General features: G+C 36.5%; 1 protein-coding gene across 2 annotated transcripts in view; it reads left to right on the top strand.

Moving 5' to 3' along the window:
• Positions 1-17,929, top strand: part of SGCG (sarcoglycan gamma) — a 47,650-nt gene extending 29,721 nt beyond the window's left edge. Inside the window, exons 4-5 of one of the 2 annotated variants that reach the window (XM_010173878.1) lie at positions 6,803-6,922; positions 7,553-7,619. In XM_010173878.1, the coding sequence (XP_010172180.1) occupies positions 6,803-6,922; positions 7,553-7,569 (137 nt within the window). In that variant the 3' untranslated portion in view covers positions 7,570-7,619. Of the gene's footprint in view, positions 1-6,802; positions 6,923-7,552; positions 7,620-17,852 lie in introns of those variants that run through there. The other variant, XM_029086462.1, reaches the window with a different exon arrangement.
• Positions 17,930-20,426: the final 2,497 nt, after the last annotated feature.

The following is a 20,426-nucleotide window of genomic DNA, read 5'->3' on the forward strand; positions in this document are numbered from 1 at the left end:
CTTTGTTCCCCCCCCCAACCCCCAGAGGGGGGGAGGCGGGGAGTTCTGTAAATACCGGTGGGCCAGATTGAGGACCCTGGGGGGCCGTATCCGGCCCGTGGGCCGTAGTTTGAGGACCCCTGTTCTAGGGCATCTAAAATAAGCTGAAGGCCAGGCAGGGAACACCAAAGTACATAAAGTGGCACTGGACAGCTGTGTTGGCAACTGAGTGATGCCCCATCTGTTAATTGCTCCTCTCAACGTTGTCTTCTGAGATCCAGTAGGCATGCATAGAATACTCCTGAAACACCGTGCTGGAGTTGACCTTATGAAAATACACTCATTACTTTATTTTTTTAGAAAAAAATAACTGGAAGAAGAAGAATTATCCATTATGCAGAAGATAGAGAGGTTAACGTATTTGCTCAGGGACAAGAGACTCAGATCAGCTGTCCTCTCTGCGTGCAGGGTTTTAAATTATCATGCCCCATCTCCTTTAGTAGTTTCCTTTTCACCTTACCTACTTGAAGACTGTGTGTTTCACCTTTTCCTGTTGAAGTTATTCATCATGCAACAAATTCTGGATTCATTAGGCCTGAGAGAAAAGGTGACAGAATAGCCTCTTTGTCAAGTCACAGTGTGAGGAACTTGATCTTCTATTCCTGCAATGTTTCCTACATGCAGTAATCAATTTTGCAGTGAAATATTTCATGGGTTTTTTAATATTTAAATAGAGTATTTTATAAGGATAATGCCTAGATGGGTAGAGACATTTAGTCACCTAAATCACTCTGAGAAGGGAAAGTACTACTAGCTAAATACCTAAAACTAGTTTGGGTTGCCAGTGTCTGCAACAATCATTCAGAATCAATTTTTTAAAGATCTCTAGACTTGTGTTCAACCATAGACAACAACCAGTATAAGATGTGCTGACAGTAAGGCATCCTTATTTTGATCCGAGAGGGTATAATTGTTGCATCCATTTCATAAAAGGAGAACTGAGAGAAAAAGAGGAAACGGGAGCAGCAAGTGCTCTATTAATGTATTAGAGATGTTTTTCAAGGTGATGAGATGTATGATATGGACATGAAATCTATATATGCAATGTGATGCATGTTCTCTGTAATAACGCATTTGTTCTAATAAAAGACCAGCATGTACTTCCATACAATTCCACATGAAAATCTGACTAATTGTATGCTTCTGAAAGTAATGGCTTTACATTTATTGGTATTGTATTACTCATAGAACTAGAACTGAATCTGTAGGAGTATTACATTTTTAATACACTTTTAATGAGATCTTATTTTAAGTAAGGTGCTTTAATATAATAAAAATTAACTAAAAAATGAAATTGCATAGCAATACCCCAAAGCACTCAGGATTTTGGCTTATATTCAACACTTCAGTGATTCTAGGTGGTAGGAGAAGAGTGAAGCATACAGAGTAGGTGACTGCTGTAGGTTATCAGAAATGATGGATAGCAGAAGAGACTAAGAGAAGAAAAGATCAGAGATTAAATAAATAATTTCACTGTCAGAAAGCTTTTCTTCTGAAAGATCTAAACACACACTAAAAGTGCTCAGTACTTGGCAGAACTAACTGGTTTTGAAGAGTCTGCCTACATGTTACCAATTTCATTGATGTTAAGCATTTGTGGATATGTATTTTATGGCAGGCCTTCTTTCTGATAGAACATTTTTTGCCGTCTTGTCCTTCTACACTTCTATTGGGCTGGAATTCAAAGGTTGGGTAGCAGTAGAAGGGAATTTATTTAAATACTTTTCAACTGAAATGGACTTACTAAACAAAAGACTTTCCCTCCCTGGAAAACCACCTAGGAGAGTCAAGAGTGAGGAGGAGAAACAAAAAGGAAGAGTGATTAGCAGTGTGCTCCTTTGCAGGCAAGAGGTCAATTGATTTTGGAACACTTTTTCATCATTTAAAGTGGCATCTTCAGTATCAAGAGGGGTGTGATGTGATGATCATATACAAGGTTTATATCAGAACTGCATGTGTTAAAGGAGGAAGTGTAAAGAAATAATAGGCAATTATGGGTCAGCCTGATTAGCAAGGATAACCAATTTACCTGGGAATTCCTGTGACACCTCTGGCAGCAATGGGAAAACAGTTCAACTTCTCTCTTTAACCTGCATTCTGTCATGTTACATATTTAATTGTATGATTTTATCAACAAGTATGATTACATAGTATTAGTTGATTTACATGTGGTTAATATTCTAGGGTTGTAAATAAAATGCATTTATGAACTAGGAGATTAAAGTTTCAGATATTGAATTTGGCCTCTGTGTATGAGCTGAAAATTTATCTTGCTGGGATCACAATACAGTTAGTGTTACTGCAATATAGCTGGTGCATGTGTATTGTGAAATACAGCCAAGAGAAATTAATGGCTACTTTTGGTTACTTAAATTTTTTCCCATTTCCTTAAAAGCTTATTATTGCTTTTTTAAATCTGTTTCACTTATACTGAGATGTCTCATCTCTAGCATGAATAAAACATATGCTTGAATTTGCTTTACCCTAGCATTCCCCCTAAAAATTTAAAATACATCATTTAGTATCCATATTGTTCTTTGATAATGAGGATTATCTATAGGACAGTCCTTGTCCCACTTTACTGGAACATTTGTGTTGAGAAAATTATGGACTAAGGATTCTTGTTAATGATTTATTCAAGCGTGCAAGGAGCAGGATCAAACAAGAGAGAAATACGAATGAAAACCCAGCATAGGCAAAGCCATGCATTGTAGTTTCAAAGAGCCACCAGTAGGGACTCCTTTGGGAAGTGTATAATGTGCAGTGAGTGCTCTTAGTGCTTGCAGGGTTTTTTCTTATTTAAGTCTAGCTTCAAAATATAATGGGTGTAGTTCACAATGCGCTTGTCTTAGATCCTGCCTGTCTGCCCTTTACGTGCTTAGATTCAATGTTTAAGTTCTCCTAACTCTTGCTCAGAAAAAAAAGTTAAGAGCAACAGGCACCAATTTTTTCTTAAGCAATAAAAATTGCTAAACAGCTTAATGAGTAATTCAGAGCGTGACCAGATACATCTAAAATAGGGAAGTGTTTAGCTGTAGGGACTACTACTACATCTACATTAGCAACCAAACCAGGCCAGGACCCACAGTCTGCCCAGGGGCAGATGCCATGGCACAGCTCTCAGCTAAACCCACTTCCCACTAAACTGGAGAGCTTCATCCATCCCATCTGTGAGGAACAGCCCCTGGTCAGGGACATGGTCTGAGAGGTCGCTGTGTGGCACAGATCAAGATGGTGACAAGGAGCATGCTACCAGATTAGCAGATGTTGACAGTGCTTGTGTCTCCTCTGCCTTGGCTTTCTCTCATTTATTGTTATAGATGTATTCATTAGCTTGCTAAAACTTACTGCTCAACCAGGATGAGCACTTTTCTACAAATCCTGTTATGCCTCCTATTCCTTATCTGTCTAGGGATATTTTTCTTTTTTTTCCCCCTATCTCATTATTTTAGTGTAGGACTCCCTCAATTTCTCATGTTAAAGCTTTAACAGAAGCCTTGCCTGACCTAATCAGATATTAATTGAGTGGAAGAAAAGAGACCCTAGGAATGTGCTTATGTGGTCTAATGTTAAAAACAGTCAGCTGGGACTGGAAGGGCTGAATCCCAGCCTTGTTACAGTCACTGTTGGAATGGAGTCAGTGCATACATGGACTAGTTTAATTGAACTTGTATATATTGCGTCGCCAGTTGTGTCAGTATGAAGTTCTATGGGGACACCATGCCTGAAATTTGCATTAGAGAGGACAGATGAGAAAGTCTGCACAACATGTGTTTGTTTTCTATGCCTGTTTACTTTGGTTAGGTGACAGAAATCTGTTTCAAGATACGTAAATAATATTTAGCATGTGTATATTCTTCCTAAATTCAAACAGTTAAAGCTGCTCCTATATTTTATAACTATTTTCTTTTGTTATGTCACATCTCTCTGTGAATTAATCTACATTCCATAACAATCCAATTAATAAGAAATTGACAATTTTCTGTCAATACACAGATGTATAAATTACATTAATCAATTCACACTGTTTGAAGTCTTTCCTGTTCTTCCTATGAGAAACATGAAAAATCTTTCTTTCACAAGAATGCTTGTGAAACAAATTCAGCAAATTAGCAAATCAATAAGATGAATGTACTCTTAGAAGAGATCAGGTTAGTCCTGGTGCAAATCATGTCAAGCTTCTCCAGTTCTTTCAAATCCTTTTTTTTTTTTTTTCAATTTTTTAGAATCAATTAAAACTTCTGTGTCTACCAAGCTGCTGAGAAGGAAAGAGCAGAAGTGCTGCTATTCAGGCCCAGCAATTTATTTTCTGATATCACTGCCTTTGTAACAAGGAAATCAGTAGATAGCATGGCCTCTAAACATACAGTATCTTCATCACACTGAAGTATTTTTTCTGTAATCATGTGTAAAAAATTACCAATTATATATACACTAACAGTATATATTTCTGAGTCTTTTAGATATATTGCTGCATATTGCTTGCAGGCTTGCACAATAGTACAAATACACTTAGAGCAGTTTCTAATATATTTTAAAGATTACTCACACTGTAAAACCTCACAGCTTAGAACTGAATCTGGGGAAGGTCTTGGGGAACCTACTTTACTTTGAAGTACATATACTTAAAAGGTAAATTTTCAGGATCTTCACTCAGTTATTAATTATTTTAATCAATAAATATTCTATAACTTTATAAAAATATTTTCTTTCAGCATGCCAGACCTACTAAAATATTGACAGCACTGAAAAGAAAAATACTTAAACCTTGTCAGAGCCTACAGAATAAGCATTCCCGTTTCTACCTCATCTGCTGGGTCTAATCCAGCAGATATTTTAATTGCATGCTGTTTAGAATGGGGTCCAAGAATAAGCAGGATCAGGAGATGAAAAAGTGGTAGTACTACTTCTCTCCAGCAGTCCTACAGCCAACATGTTGACCATGGAATCTGGAGACTTGGGTTCCCTTCCTGTCAAGGAAGTAAAGGAAGTATCATGTCAGAAAGCAGAGGCTTTGATGTGTGTTTCCCACTCTCTCATGCTGAGCACTGTAATCGTGGTGTTGGATGAATGGGAAGGATGAGGAAAATGCCCCTGCACCACCAGTGAAGTTGATTACAGCCTGTTTACTTAGGCCTTTGTTTTGTCTGAATAAACAAGGATCTACGTACACTACATAAATGGTCAGTGTCACTACTGCTGCTGGGCACAAAGTGGAACAATGAGACACCTTAACCAAGATTTTCTAGGAAAGCATTAATAAGAATCCATCCTTGCCTTACTTAACAGAACTGCTTCTTTTGCTGTTGAAAAAAAAAAAAAAAAACCAACCCCAAAACACCTTGACTGATTAGCACCTTTTTACCGAATGAAGATATTTTTTGAATTCACTTTCTGCAATACATTTCTCAGAAATAGTTATGTGCTTTGGAGGAGCTTTAAAGAGCCAAATTAAGATCAGTGAGGCTGTGCCTGGGTCCCTATGTCCAACAGAGTACAATATACTGCAGAGTTCAGCCCTTTTCAAGTAGAATCAATATTGGATTTTATGCCTTAAAACTGTTGCCCTAGTTTAGGGCATTATGGCTTCTATAACCCTTTCGGTGCTTGGTGGGCAATTAAAAGCAATACTTTGCAATTGCTGAGTGACATAATAAGTAATTTGTATAGGACCTTCTAGTATGGATCTCTCACATCAGCTACCATGCAGATTTTAGGAAATACCTGAAAGTATTTCTTAGCAGTACCAATCATCCGTCACCTAATGCCTTTTAAATGTAAGATCTGACAAAAAAAAAATCTTTTGAGAATTACTGCTTGGAATATATTTAATGTTTATGGGAGTAGGCATGGTAAGACAGGTTCTCACTGGGAGGGAAGCAGCTCAGTGCCTCTCGGTCCCATGGATGATCTGTGAATTACCTTTATTAAAAACTGCTGAAAAGGAGTCCTAACTGCTTCGACCAATCTCTGTAATTATAATTCTGAACGTAGATTTAGATGGTGACTCTATCAAATAGACATTCAAACTTATGTGATGTGAATTTTTGATTGATCAGGTTGTTAGAAATGGGACTATTAAGGGTTTGATTTATATCTGCTTACCAAGCCAACACTGTAGCACAGGAAGTTTTACTGAATTTAGGATCTGGTAATATGTAAGTACTCTCTTGCACACAATTATTTGAATTTTTGGAGTACCAGATTAAATTGCAAATACTCTTACAGCTTTTTGAAACTTCTAAAAGCATGATCAGTAACATTTTTCGATATGTAGAGCTAAACTTGCATTTGTTATTAAGAACTAAGGGTCCTACTCTTACATGGGATGTTTGTAATTTTAAAGCATTTGAGCCTCCCTAATCAAAAGAGATAATGCTGCAAAGACTTTGATAATCAGTTTCTATATTTAAAAAAAAAAAAAATTATATATATATATAGACTCATACTGATGAAAGAATCTTAGCAGCTTCAACACCAAGAACATGAATGTTTGACTTGATCAATTTATGAGGCATTTCATAAATTCCCTGGAGACCCAACTTGAAAGCATGACTCCAGGCACAGTTTTGAACAACAAATTAGATCATGTAAATAGACTTAGCAAATTTCAGTACTTACAGGACAACTATCCTTAGAGTATCTGGGTGCTTCATGATCCTTAATGTATTTGAATAAGTCACTAAATTATTAAGACCACAATTTATATAGAAAACTGAAGAACACTAATGTAATTATTCCATTATTCTACTGTGCTTTGCAGGTCCTAAAATGGTAGAATTCCACAGCCAGCAATTTCAGATCAACTCAAAGGATGGCAAGCCACTTTTTACGGTGGATGAAAATGAGGTTGTAATTGGCACGGATAAACTTCGAGTCACAGGTTTGTAACAGTTTTAGAAATGCCGAAATAATAGCCACAAGAAAAGCACAATAAAAATGGCATTTTAAAATACATTGTTGTTTATGAACACAAGTTCTGGTTTTACCTCATTAGGAAATAGAAACTTGAAAATACTCTGACCTTTTTCATTAAAAAAATCAGTAAGAACTTTTAACAGCAAAATAACAATATATATAAAAATATGTATATATCTCTGTAAGTGTGTATTTTATTTTAAAGCCATTAGTGATTGGAACTGTACTGGTGCATTTTTTTCAGAATTAATGTTTACAGTGTACAATGTTAACTGAGGCTGAAAAAATTCTAGATATTCCACTTTGAGTTGTATTGAGTTTTAACTCTGAAAACATTTTAGACTCTCTCTGATAGTTTTTGTATGGTTTTATCTTTCAAAGTGAAAACCACTGTATTTCTGCTCTGTGTGTAGCACATCTGTCATGGAATGGTATTTGTAGTATATTTAAAATGTCATCTGTCAAAAGTAAATTTTGTCTTAAGCTATTTCTACAAATCACCAGAGTAGTCATTTACAGAGTAAGATGTCAAAGTTACCACATGAAAAGCTATTTCCTTTCATATGACCTGATAAAGTCAACCTTCATTTTCCAGGTGTGAGGTTGCATTAAAATAGGTACATCAAGGTGTGATTTCTCTTTAAGCAGAAGAGACCATCAAAAGAAATATTGCCATTATCCTGTAACTTGTTTTCAATTACATTTTTAGTATTTTTAACCTGATTGCAACTATCATGTTTAACTTTTGCTAATTACTGGTCCTCTGAAATCTTGAGGTCTTAATTTCAATGGATATATTCCTACTATTTGACTGTGCAAAACTACAAATGTGGTAGTAACTATACAATTAGTGTTTCAAAGCCAAAGTTAAGTTATAATAACTGTGTTAATAAATTTTGTTTACGCCTGAGGGTCTTATCTCAAGTTTTTTACTTTTTAACCTAATTGAAATTACAACTTTGTTTAACCAAGAAACCATATCAAATAATTATTGTTTGCCCAAGGGATGCTAAACTTTAATAGAAAAGCATGTTTAACAAAGATACGAAAAACTGCATAATTGTTAACTGATTTGGAAAAGGTCTGTCTCTCCTCAAAGTAAGTAAAAATCATTCATAAATGAGTTGAAATTGTTATGCTAAAACATGTATTCTGATTTGTCCAATATTAATCTTTACATTGCAAAGATAATAGTTTACTCTAGCAGATATTACAGAAAGACACATTGCCTGTTTCTTTCTTACACAATAGTGCAATTCAAAAGAAAATCCATTAAAGTCAGTGAGGTTATTTCAGTGTAAAATTAATACAAGTGAGAGGAGATTCATGCCTACATTGCTTCAAGTTAATTTATTAAAATTGTGATTTAAATGATACTATTAGCATGAAGGATAAATTAGTAATACTTTATGTACTGAGATAATTTTTAAACATTTAAGATAGAGAACAAGATCAATGTGAAATAAATTTTGAAAAGTTCATACCATGAGAAGCAGACTACCTCAGTCTTAAAATACACAATGAACATTTTGCAGTTTTTTTTATGTACAATATAGTGAAATATTTTATTCTCCTTATTTATGTTAATTATTAAAATCTCGGTAACAATTTGTAACAAAACCTGATAGTTTTTAATGAAAATATAATACAGCAGAGAGCAAATGTCTGTGATTTATGGTATTTCAGGAAAAATTAAAAAGTCTAAGAATAAGCTAATTCAACCCAACACCTCAGGAATTGTCCTTTTTCAGCAATTTGGTGTGTTTGACCTCATACTATGTCAGTCAGACATTTTCTGTCCCACGTGGTAGAATAAAATAGTGGAAGACTCTTTCTTTGTTCTCCTAAGAAGAGCAAATGCCCATGATCACCAAAGTGTCTCAGATACCCCACAGGGTCACAGATGGGTCCATGTTCAGACAACTGAATTGAACCTCCGGTCAACACAGTCAGTGCAGCCTAGACTGTGAGGAAAATACCTAGACCTGACATGTGGAGAGCTCTTCTGCTGACCAAATTGTCCTCTTTAGGATGAGCTCAATAGCTTGCCCACCCCCCTTGAATATAGTGTCTGAGTTCAGATGCTTAAACATATGTATCCAGCAGTGTTTGAAACACCTTAGGGTATGTGAGACGCCACATGGTACTGCTGTACCTACAAGAGACTCTTCCTTTGATCTTGACAGCTGGAGGCCAGGCAGGATACACAAAGATATTTTCAATGAGGTAGGTACATATGGTTAGGCAACTAAATTCCGCCTCTTGATGGTCTGTGACACCTACTCATAGACACTTAAATCTAAGTATATGAAACTGAAGCTCAATTTAACCCTTTATGACAATTAGTGCTACCTGAAGGAGTATGTACTCCAAGTACATCCTCTCTAATATTTATCAGTAATGATCTGCATCTTTTGCAGACATTTATTATGCTGCTACGAAGGTATCAAACATCAGTATTTTGTTCTGATAGGGTTTCATACATTCAGTTGGCATTGGTGACAGTAAAACCCACCTTGTAACAGTGCATTGGCTGGCAAAGAGACAATTGTTTTATAACTAACAATATTGTCATGGCAGAAGGAAAGAAGTCACAGCACTGGCTGGAAACAGAGTCCTCCTGCACAAATGGCTAGAGTCTGTGGCAATAGGAGTCCTCTTTTTCACTCCCTTGCCTACTCTGCAAGCTTACCAAGTAGAAAGCTGTCCATAGAAGGGAGAAAATAGCCTCAAGTAAATAAAATTATATACAATAGGAAAATGATTAGCATTCAGCAGATATAAAATGGTCTCAACTACTGCACAAAAAAACTTTCTAACAAGTGCAAATAATAATTTATATATCATGACCACTGTATTTTGGTGATGAATAAATAAGAAATTAATAGAAGGCAGTTGCCTACCCTCCACTCTTCTTGAAGAAAATCTAGTAAGGCAGAGGGGATCAATATCTTTATGGAGAAGCATAAAGCATATATGACCCTTTCTCTGGTTTACTACTTGACCTTCTTGGTTGGCTTTCATCATCTTTTAAAAGTATGTGCTGATTATTGTCAGTGATTTTCTAGTGCTCTGTTCTATGGAAGGGTTTTCAGTTTGAGTAGCCAACACTAAAGTGCAATGTGAAAATGTGTGTTTAATTTAAACACTTCTGCTCAGAAGGTAAGTAGGAGACAATTCGAGGGTATGAATAAACATTCTGTCAGACTTTGAAGAGGCACTTTGTCATATAATCATATGCTCAGTTGGAAGAGACCCATAAGGATCATCGAGTCCGTCTCCCTGCTCCTCACAGGACTACCTAAAACTAAAGCATATGACTAAGAGGGTCATCTAGATGCTCCTTGAACTCTGGCAGGCGTGGTGCCATGACCACTTTCTTGGGGCCCCTGTTCCCTTCTTCTCAGTGAAGAAACTTTTCCTAATTTCCAACCTGAACTTGCTGGCTTCAATCAGCAAGAAATATAGTATCTTGATTTTGTGTATTTTAGGATTAAATTACATTATATTAATAAACAATAGTCTGTAAAATAGTAAATTTTACAGTAAATTTAAATAGTATAATATTCATTTCATAATTAATGTTATTTATTTACAGTTTAAAAGATAAAGTAGATAATGAAGACAAGAAATCAATTTAAGGCCATTTAAAAAAAAAATAGTATAATGTTTAAACTTAGATGTTTGATGAAGACATTTTTCTCACAGGAAGGCAGGGTTTTACTCTTGCTTAGAGGTGACAGCTCTAGAATATGAAAATAAGCCTTCTTATTACCTCTTACTCCTCCACCACTAGCCCCTGCTGATGCTACCTTTCTCTCTGGAACATTAACACTGATGTTTTCTGTTGACTTTCTTTCATTAGCCCCTATTTCCATGCAAGTGATACTATCTTTGTTACCACTTACCTGGCTTTCAGGGCAGGGTGTCTGTTGTAGGAAGTAGGAATGGAGGCTGAGTTGCCTTCTGGGCCTGCAAGACTTCAGTCCTGCAGTCCCACCTCCTAGGACAGTGCTCTGTAATGCCATACAAAATGTGCAGTGCCCAGCGTCAGGGGACAGCTGGGAGCAAGCATTCTTGATGTCTCCCAGCAAAGTGAAGCTCTGCTTCTGGCTACATGCTGTCTTATTTCTTGCCTCTTTCGTGATTCACCTTCAAAATGAACAGCAATGGGTGAGATCCCCAGAGTTGTTCTCTGCTAAGGATGGACTTCAATCTTCTCCAGTGAGAAGGGAATGCTCCAACGACAATGCTGTTTTATGAAGGCATTTGGAAAGGGTTTTGGGTTTTTTTTTGTTAAAATGCTGTAATTGCTGGGGTTTAATGCTGATTCCAGTGCTCTTGATTTGCACAGGCTGAGAACTAGCAATACAGTAGGGCTTCTCTGGTCTCCCTCTGCTCTCTCTGCCTTGTTTCTGAGCCACAGTGACACTTAGGCCAAGAAACCTGCCATCCGGGACCGAGACATGGGAGCAGATCTGTAAAACAAGAATCTGCTTTATTTCAAACATGGCTTGAGCACTCAGGCCTCACAGATCTCTCTTTGTGTAGTTGTTTGCTCCTCTCCTCCAATCAGTTTTGCCAGGCTCCTCTTTGTGACATCTCTCTGTGCATATCTGTTCATCTTAAGTGCAACAAGTCCAAACCTTGATAAAAATGTGAAAGTTGGACTAGAAGAGGCATGTGATTAATCATCTCACATCCCTTTCATAGACAGATGAGTAGGTCATATAATTTTTTTTTTTTAAATTTTATCAAGCTACATCTCAAATGCAACCAAACACTATTAATTTGTATACCACTAAATGTACACTTCTGCCTAAAAGGTGCTGTAAGAGAAATAAAAAAGGCAGTATATAAATGGGTCCCAGAGTGAAATTGGGAAAGCAATCCTTTCACTGCCATGATTTTTCCTTCCTTGTGCCCTACAGCTCTGCACATCCCATAGCAAGACATCCTGAGGGCACCTCTGGCATGTGGCATCCCACGTGTGCTGCGAGGTGCCCCCAGCAGCCTGTCAGCCCACTCATGAGCAGGCTGCAGATCTAGTTTTCAGGGTGGCTTTAAAAGTGACCTCAAGACTCAGAAGGGCATTCTGAATTTTAGTTAGAAGAGAAGATTTCTGAGTTACAAAGTTTAGGAATGTTGTCAAAGCAAAGTATTCAGGATCAGAAAATATTACTGGACAACCTAGTTTGAGCTTAAATAATTGACAAGGGAGCTTGTGTATAGAGAGGTAAGCCTAAACATGGATGACCTGATAAAGTCATATTTGCAAAATAATTGATATCCCTTTATTAGGGATTTGTCCTTTTCATTACTGTCACCTCTTTTGCAGTGCCTGTGTCATCTGAAATCATCAGTAATTTTCTCTTCCAAATCCATGATAAAATGTTACATCCCATTTGGCCCCACTAGTAACACATCCCCTCACTCATCGTTCTCTGTTTGCAATTATGTTTTAAGACCTATCAGTCAATTTTAATCCATATAATGCATTCCAGGCTGATTTGTGTTGCTCTAATCTCTTAATCAAAACATGATGTGGCATCAAAGTAGATGCCTATGGAAGTTTATTACACCCATACTATTACCTTTATCAGCCAAGCTTGTCATCTCATTTACAATTCAAAGATATAAATATATTTAATAATTTCATACTTGGTGCTATGCTGCATATAAAAAAGGTGCAAGAAGTACAGAAGATGATGTTTAATTAATCTGCTAGAGGACCTTAGTATTTTGTGCTTACCTTTCATACTCTGGTACCTCGGTTGCTTGACTTTCACCTCAGTGTATATGAAAAAGAGTGCAACTGAATTTCTCGTGTTTTTCCCTGAAGCCATTGATGATACAAATACCACCTTTAATTCCACCTTTCATCACTTTTGGAACTACAAATCAATAATGATGAGCTGTAGTGATTGTATGGATTTCTAAAGATAACAGAGGAATTACATGAAAATCAGGCAGAGTACAGAGTAGAGCTTTTCAAAGTCTGCCCACGCTGGTGATGTCTAATGCGGAGACAAAACACACCAGTTGAGTTTTAGAGACACGTCCTTTCCTTTTGAAGTAATTATTTATTATTTTGTCAGTGGTAGCAGACAATAGACTGTGTTCATGTAGTTCAACTCCTAGGTTCCATTTACCTTTTTTTACTCTGATTATTACTCTGATAGCTAGATACACCATTTCACAATTCTGTGAAAAGCCATTAATGTTACTTTTGCAAAATATTAATGTGATTATTTCCTTCCCTTATCTTTCTAATATGGTTATAGCAAGTGTACTAAATCAAAAATGGGTCTTTTTACACATGGACATAGCAGGAAAGTTTCTAAAAATGCAAACATAAGACTAGATTTTTAATAGCAGTAAAACTGTCATACTGTTAGGTTCCATGGAGCTGCTGCAGTATGCACTGGCTGTTTCAGTGCTTTCAGTCTGAGGACTGTATCTACAATAATGACACTCTGTAACATGCAAACAGTTAGGATTCTTTACAAATGTGCCACTCAATATACTTCACTGGAACAGAGGCTCATCAAGAAGGACAGGCACGAGGGGGGAGTTGCCCTTTTATGTGGGTGGGAATGCACAGTGCTCAGCCTTGGGACAGGTGAGGAGCCGGCTGAGAGCTTGTGGGTCAGGATTAGAGAGCAGATCACCATGGGCAACATTGTGGTAGGTGTATACTGCAGACCACCTGATGGGGAAGAAGCAGATGAGGCCTTCTGCAGACACTGGAGGAAGCCAAGTGATAATTTATATGCCTTTCTCTCCAGAATAGCAATGTTACCAAGTGCTCATCTTTTTCTACAGACCTTAAAACAAGATGGAAATGGATCTTGTATCCAGAAACTGCGCAAAGATCGTCACTATGTGACACTCCTATTTAGATACCAAGAAACTGGCGCAAAGCCAAGTTCTACTGCCGTGACCTTCGTATGTAAGGATATGTAGCAGTGGGGCAAGGCATGAAATTCCAAAATATGCAGTTTCTTAAAATTGGCATTATAAGAAGATAAGCAGCTTATCTAAGAATGAGAATTCACTTATATCCTCTTTATACCTCATTCTGTGACACAGTACAGCTAAACTGGTACTGAAAATTGCTGAGAGATTTTAACAACTGTCTGATGGAAAAGGAAATGGATTCCAAACCATACCAAGTGGAAGAGCACACCATAGAACGTATGTTGGTATAGTAGATCCATGCCTAAGTAAGAAAAAGGAAGGGGAAAATAAAGGAAATTTAAAAATGCCTTCCAAGGTCATCAAGCCAAAATACGCATCCACAACAGCATTTTGTTCAATCAGGACTGCACTACTGCTGCAGATCTGATAGTTTTCATGTCCGACTGGTTTATACAATGGCAGAGTCAGGGAGTGAATATAGTGGATTCCTTTTGAATAAAGCCGAACTGAGAAACGGGTTCCAAGAATGCATTTACTTCATCAAAATTGCAAATATATTTTAATTCCACAGGATGAGACTAGAGTTGGTCCAAAGTAAAATCCCCTATATCCATATAGTATGAGCAGCAGATCTTTAGCACCAAGTATATCACTCTATAAATCCACCCTTCCAGGTCATATTACCTCTTAATATAGCCATACCTAAATAGACTTCCCAGAACTACAACTGGAAGACATTAAGATTGACGTATCTCCCCTGATAAATCTTGTGTTTGGAGGTCATTCAAAGTTACTGTCATGTAACAAGTCTCTTGTTACCACAGGTAGTATTGTAACAATATACACTAAAATTTCACTGAAATTACAACTCGTTCACTGTAATCCAGGATGAAAATCTGAGTGAGGAAAACAGTGAAATGCTTGCTTTGCTAAGAATTGTTAGATAGGACATAGTGGAATGAAGGACAATGAGAGATCATGATATATTCTCAAAGGACCACAGTGTCAGAAAAATCACATTTGAGGCAGTCTGTGCTCAAAGAAAAACTTGAATTCATTGCTACGTCTAGCTGACAAGTAAACTAAGTCATAAATTTTGACAGATCAGCATATCCCTGCAAAATACCTTAGTTTTACCGAATCAGCGTTTTCTGACAAACTTATTTAATTCCTTAGGGGTTTTTTTCATCATCTCCAATGTGTAATGTTGCCACCTTGTAATACCCACCAGCACAAATACAAGAACAGGAGAATAATTGATTATGTCCGGCCAGACGTTAGGTTTTATCTTGCAAAATAATCTTAATCCTAATGAAGAAGTGTTGAAGTCTTGTCTGAATTAATGAATTTTCTATTTTCCAGTGTTATATTCATGCCAGTTAGCAGATTCCAGAAACTCATCTATTTAAATTGATGAGGAGGGTATCAACAGCTAAATAAAATGTAAATAGAAGCTTAGAAATCCATGCCTCCCCGAAGTAGTGAAGTGATTCACTATGGTAATTCTTATAATTTGTGCACTTCTGTTCCATCCAAGCTAAGGAGATTTCATTCTAAGGAATCATGATTTCAGCTAGAGCTCTTCTCAAAAAGCAGCACATTTCATGCTTTCTTAGGACATCCTGAGAACTTTCTCCTAGCCCTCATGAAGTGACGGTCTTCCTGTCATTTGGCTCAGCAATGTATTCATTTTTAACGGTATCTTTTGATTTCACTTTTTTCCTTTTACCATGTTCTCTGTGGTTGCCCCCACTCATTTTTATTATCCTTTTCCCTTTATACCACATCTAATACCATATCTATACCATCTACACCATACTTTCTAATAATCTATTTCCCCTTGTCTTTCCCTCCCTGTGCCTGATACTGCATATCACTTTTTCATGCCAGTGTCCCAGATGAAGACACAAAAAAACCCCAGTTTTCTTTTGTTTGCACATATATTTGCATTTAATATGTTAACTGTGATAATATTAATATTTAAATAAAGATGCACATGCATGCATGCAGTATATTTGCATTTAATATGTTAATTGTGATAATATTATTTAAATAAAGATGCACATGCATGCATGCATATTCTCCATCCTCAGAGTTTGTTTCTCTAGATGGAGTCCAAAGCCCTGATATAGGGCTTTCTACAGCCCAGAGTTCTCCCTGAGGGTAACTGCATTCTGTCTTAGTTCAAAGAGCAACCAGAAAAGCCATATTGAGTAATATCCTAGCTATTAAGATATATTGCCTTGCTACATATTTACCTGAAAAGTGGTTAGATATGTGAATCCTCTAAGCTGGAGAAGGTCACTCAACCTAAGGCCTCCTCAATTTTGTATGAGAGCCTTCACAAAGCAAATGAACAGAAGGTGAGAGGCTCCACCCTTGCTGCGGTTGGTGATGTTTAGCTGCTTTTTTGAGCCATCTCTCTTGCTGAGGGGTGTTTGTACTACTTCAGCTAGTTCTCTGATCCTCCTGAAGCTTAGGCAGGAGATAGTCACTAAGCTGGTGATATTGCAGCAATGCTAGTTCTCAGGAGAACAGAAATGGAGGTGCTTGGAGAACTTTCAGGTCCAACAGGGAGGCTCCTGATGAGGGTGGGTTCCTGCCTATTGTGGGGACAGTTTGGAGCTTGCAGTTTTGGACAAGTTCTTTTGGTAGGGCATTATCTGTAGTGGTGAAAAGAGAAACCTGCAGAGTGGGGCACTTACATGATGCTTGGCTGCAGAGGGATGAGGCCCCTCTGTAAAGCAGCTCTGCACACATTGAACAAGAAGGCTCTGAAGGAGGGAGAAAAGTTATACCAACAATTTACCTGGTCTGCTGCCTGGTTCAGTGCAGTAGATTTATCAAGTCCATATTCACACTGATGAAGAGGGCTTGCTGACCAAGTTTCCTGCCTTCTAGCAAGATACTCTCAGCATCATCATTGCATTTATCCTGCTTCTGTTTCACACTATAAATTTTCAGAGGAGGACCAGCATCCATTGCATGCTGCACTCTCTGCTATGAATTCCAGTCTTGAAAATTACTATCTTGATTATTATAGCATTCCTTGCACAAATTAACTTAGAGCCACAAAGAAAAGAGTGTGTTACAAGAGTGAAAACACTAGATGCAGAGAAGGAAGAGCAAGGTTAAAAGTAGGTGGCCTACGAAGAAAAATTAAATTACTTGTATCAACAAAGCCATGGACTCTTATTTTCAGGAGGGTACTTAAGTTAAGGTGATGAGGCAACACAGTAGCCCCTTTACAGGAATGATATTAGGAACAGTTCAAGAGTCTGCAGCTATGAGCTTCCTCTCGGTTCTGCATGTCCAGGCTTTAAGATGTATTTGCCTGCAACAGCACAATGCAAATAGTCCTTTTGTACTGATGACTTGCCTTGCCCCACCTACACATGTACCACCACACAGAATTAATCACTGTTTCTTCCCTCCCATTGGGATGAAAATACTATTTCAAGAGGTAAGCTATCTGATCCCATAGTCATTACCATTTTATATGTATAAATACCATTTTATATTCAGCAAGTCTGCCTAAAAATAGGGGGAAATCCTTGATGAAGCTACATGCCAGAACATGCTCTAAAATAATTACAGTTATCTAAATCTGTAATATTTGCAAAGGTTTTGTGAAATTTTAATTATCTCTGTTAACTCTAATGGAAGTTACATTGTAAAAATCTTATTTACTTATTTTGTTGTCCCAAGTAGTTTAAAAGTGCTCTATCTTTAGACTTTTTCAATTTCATTTTAAGAATTTACACTTGTAATTTTAAGTGATATATATGTTGTGTTGTTCCAATCAATACTGTAATAGTAGGACTGTACCTATATTTTAATTGTCTCATTAATTGTTAATCTATGTTTTTGTATCTTAATTTCCACTATCAAAGTGGACATATAAATCACTGTTGCTATTTTTTTTACATTTGAACTCTTACAATATAGTATTTTCTTTTTTTCTTTTTTTTTAGGGCCTGAAGGAGCACTTTTTGAACACTCAGTAGAAACACCACTTGTGAAGGCAGAAGCTTTTAAACAGCTTAGGTAAGAATTTATACATAAAACCAAATCTCATAAGTAAACGTTATTTGCTATAGTTATTCACATTTTTCTGAACAAGAGATTTTCAACAGAATTTACAGAACTACTAATAACGTTTTTTGTATTTTATGTGAAAAATTATTTTTTGGAAGGAAAATTAAACATTGCTCTGCAATTTTGAAATATATTATGAATGTTTTATTGATGATTATGAATATTTAAAGCCACATAATATACTGTGGAAAGTTTTCCAGTAAACTATTTTTCAATTTTGAAACATTTAAGGATGACTTTTTCTACTAAGTTACAACAGAAGTTGTTTGTCTGCAGCAGGTCATCGACCTATAAGTAGTCAATTCTTAGAAACTAGTATGGATCTGAGGAAACAGACTAATAAAAAAAACTTGAAGATGTGCAAAGCTCTGTATAACTAAAGAGCAGTTTCGGGTGGGAAAATCATGAAGTACCTTGTATGTTTCAGAGCTCCTTAGTTCTGAAATAGAATTCCTTTGTGCATTATTCTATATAAATTTGAGTATCCCAAATTAGTTTATAATATGTTGGTTCTGATGTGGTAATAAACTCAATTTATGTTCTGTTCATAAACATGTTATGTTTCATTTATAAGCCAATTCAATGAAAGATTTGAAATGAAAGACAGTCTCTTTAACAATTATAGTTCTGTCCTTTCATACCTTGTCAGTCTGCTACTTTCTATCATAATTTCTCTTCGTAGTGTTTCTTCTCCAATAGGGATAACTATTAGAGTAGCAGAAGATTATTAAAGCTGTCAAGAACGCTGTCTGTATCTTGGTGACTGAATTTTCAAATTAAGAATACCAAATCAGACAGAGGCTACTAAGATACTTCTTTTAATTTTCTCCTTGATATTTAAGATTTATTTGTAGTAAGATACCTCAGTCTTAGTTTTTACATGTTGATCTCCGCTTTCAAAAATGTGTTTCTTCTGCTGTGGTAGAATGTGACAGACTTTGACCAATATTTAGGATTCTCATTGTAGTGAACATTGTCTGGTTTTGGAGGGAGTGGATTCGTTCTGTTGTAAATCTGTCATTTCCTGTAATTATCTCAATTTTGATAAAGTAGGACATTGAGTTTTTAATTACAAATGCAAGAAGCTCTCTGCAAATTTTAATTTTAATATCAATTATTTTCTGTGGTGTTACTTTGCTTCAAATGCATCATTGATTAATAATATTTTAATAGGCTTAAAGCTAAGAGTTTTATCCTACAGCCATTATGCTATGATACATTTTAAGTTCTTATCTACACTTCATTTGAAAACAATTACACTGTTTCAGACTACATACAACTATTGTTATAAATTTTTCATCTGTTTTTGAAATAGGATATCGTTTGAAGGAAAACATTGAGATTAATTCAAAGTGTTTGTAAAGTACTCCTGCGTGGATGAGTTTACCTTGTGGGTTATCTCTTTAGTGATTTTTACCATGTCAACTATAAGCACATTTTGATCTAGAATGTTGCTATGTGTTAGCAGAGCTGAAGTGTAATAGTTAAAATCCCATTCAGTTCTGTCTTCAATTAACTTAAAATAGTGGGAAGGACAGATTCTTCCAGAATTTACAGAAGTTATGCTAATAATTATTATAATGTCAAGGAAGTACCTACATGACCACATCAACACTTATCCTTGCGAATGATATTAGTATTTGACATAAATCCAGAGCTGCTAAACACCTGTGTGAGAAACCAAGTTAACTTGACCCTATGAAAAATGCTGAATAACAGGCCATGAAGCTGTGCAGTGTATACAGCACTCACTCGTAGAATCATACAATGGTTTGGATTGGAAGGGACTTTTAAAGGTCATCTAGTCCAACCCCCTGACCAGTTCAGAATGCCTCATTCCTTTAATTTTATTTTTTTTTCTATCTTTACCACCCACAATCAGTGTCAAGGTTGAAAGCAGAGATGGCAATGATTCCATGGAATGCTTCTGGGAAGGATCAAGAAGCAAATGTATTTGTCTGCAGTGCAGATACTAAGTTAAGATGTAGACAGAGAAGAGCAATTTACAAAGCTCATGCTGGAAAAAGGTTACTTTCAAGGGTAATCTTAAATGTGGATGTAAACAAAATTCATGCATTCCGACAAGTTTACCAATGAATGGCAATTTTATAATGCTTTATAAATACTCCATTTCATTCCACACTGTTAAATACAGGAATCTACCTACTGAAAAGCACTTCAGTATGACAATTTAAAATTCAGTTTTAAGTATTACTTTTATGGTTTCAATTTGAATACACTTCCTTTCCAGATTAAGGTAGTGGGTACCAAGTTATAGGTAATATAACCTATATGCTCACCTCAAGCCTTATCTCCACACTTTTCACCGTCTATTAATCTTCTGCTATTTTTCCTCTATTTTTCCTTCAGTGGTTGTGCTGTGCCATGTGAATGTGATATGCTGGATGAATGTGATATAAAATGCCACGGTATGCAGCACTAAATAAAGG

The sequence above is a fragment of the Antrostomus carolinensis genome, unplaced genomic scaffold (assembly GCF_000700745.2).
Source record: "Antrostomus carolinensis isolate BGI_N321 unplaced genomic scaffold, ASM70074v2 scaffold4158, whole genome shotgun sequence".
NCBI classification, from domain to species: Eukaryota; Metazoa; Chordata; class Aves; order Caprimulgiformes; family Caprimulgidae; genus Antrostomus; species Antrostomus carolinensis.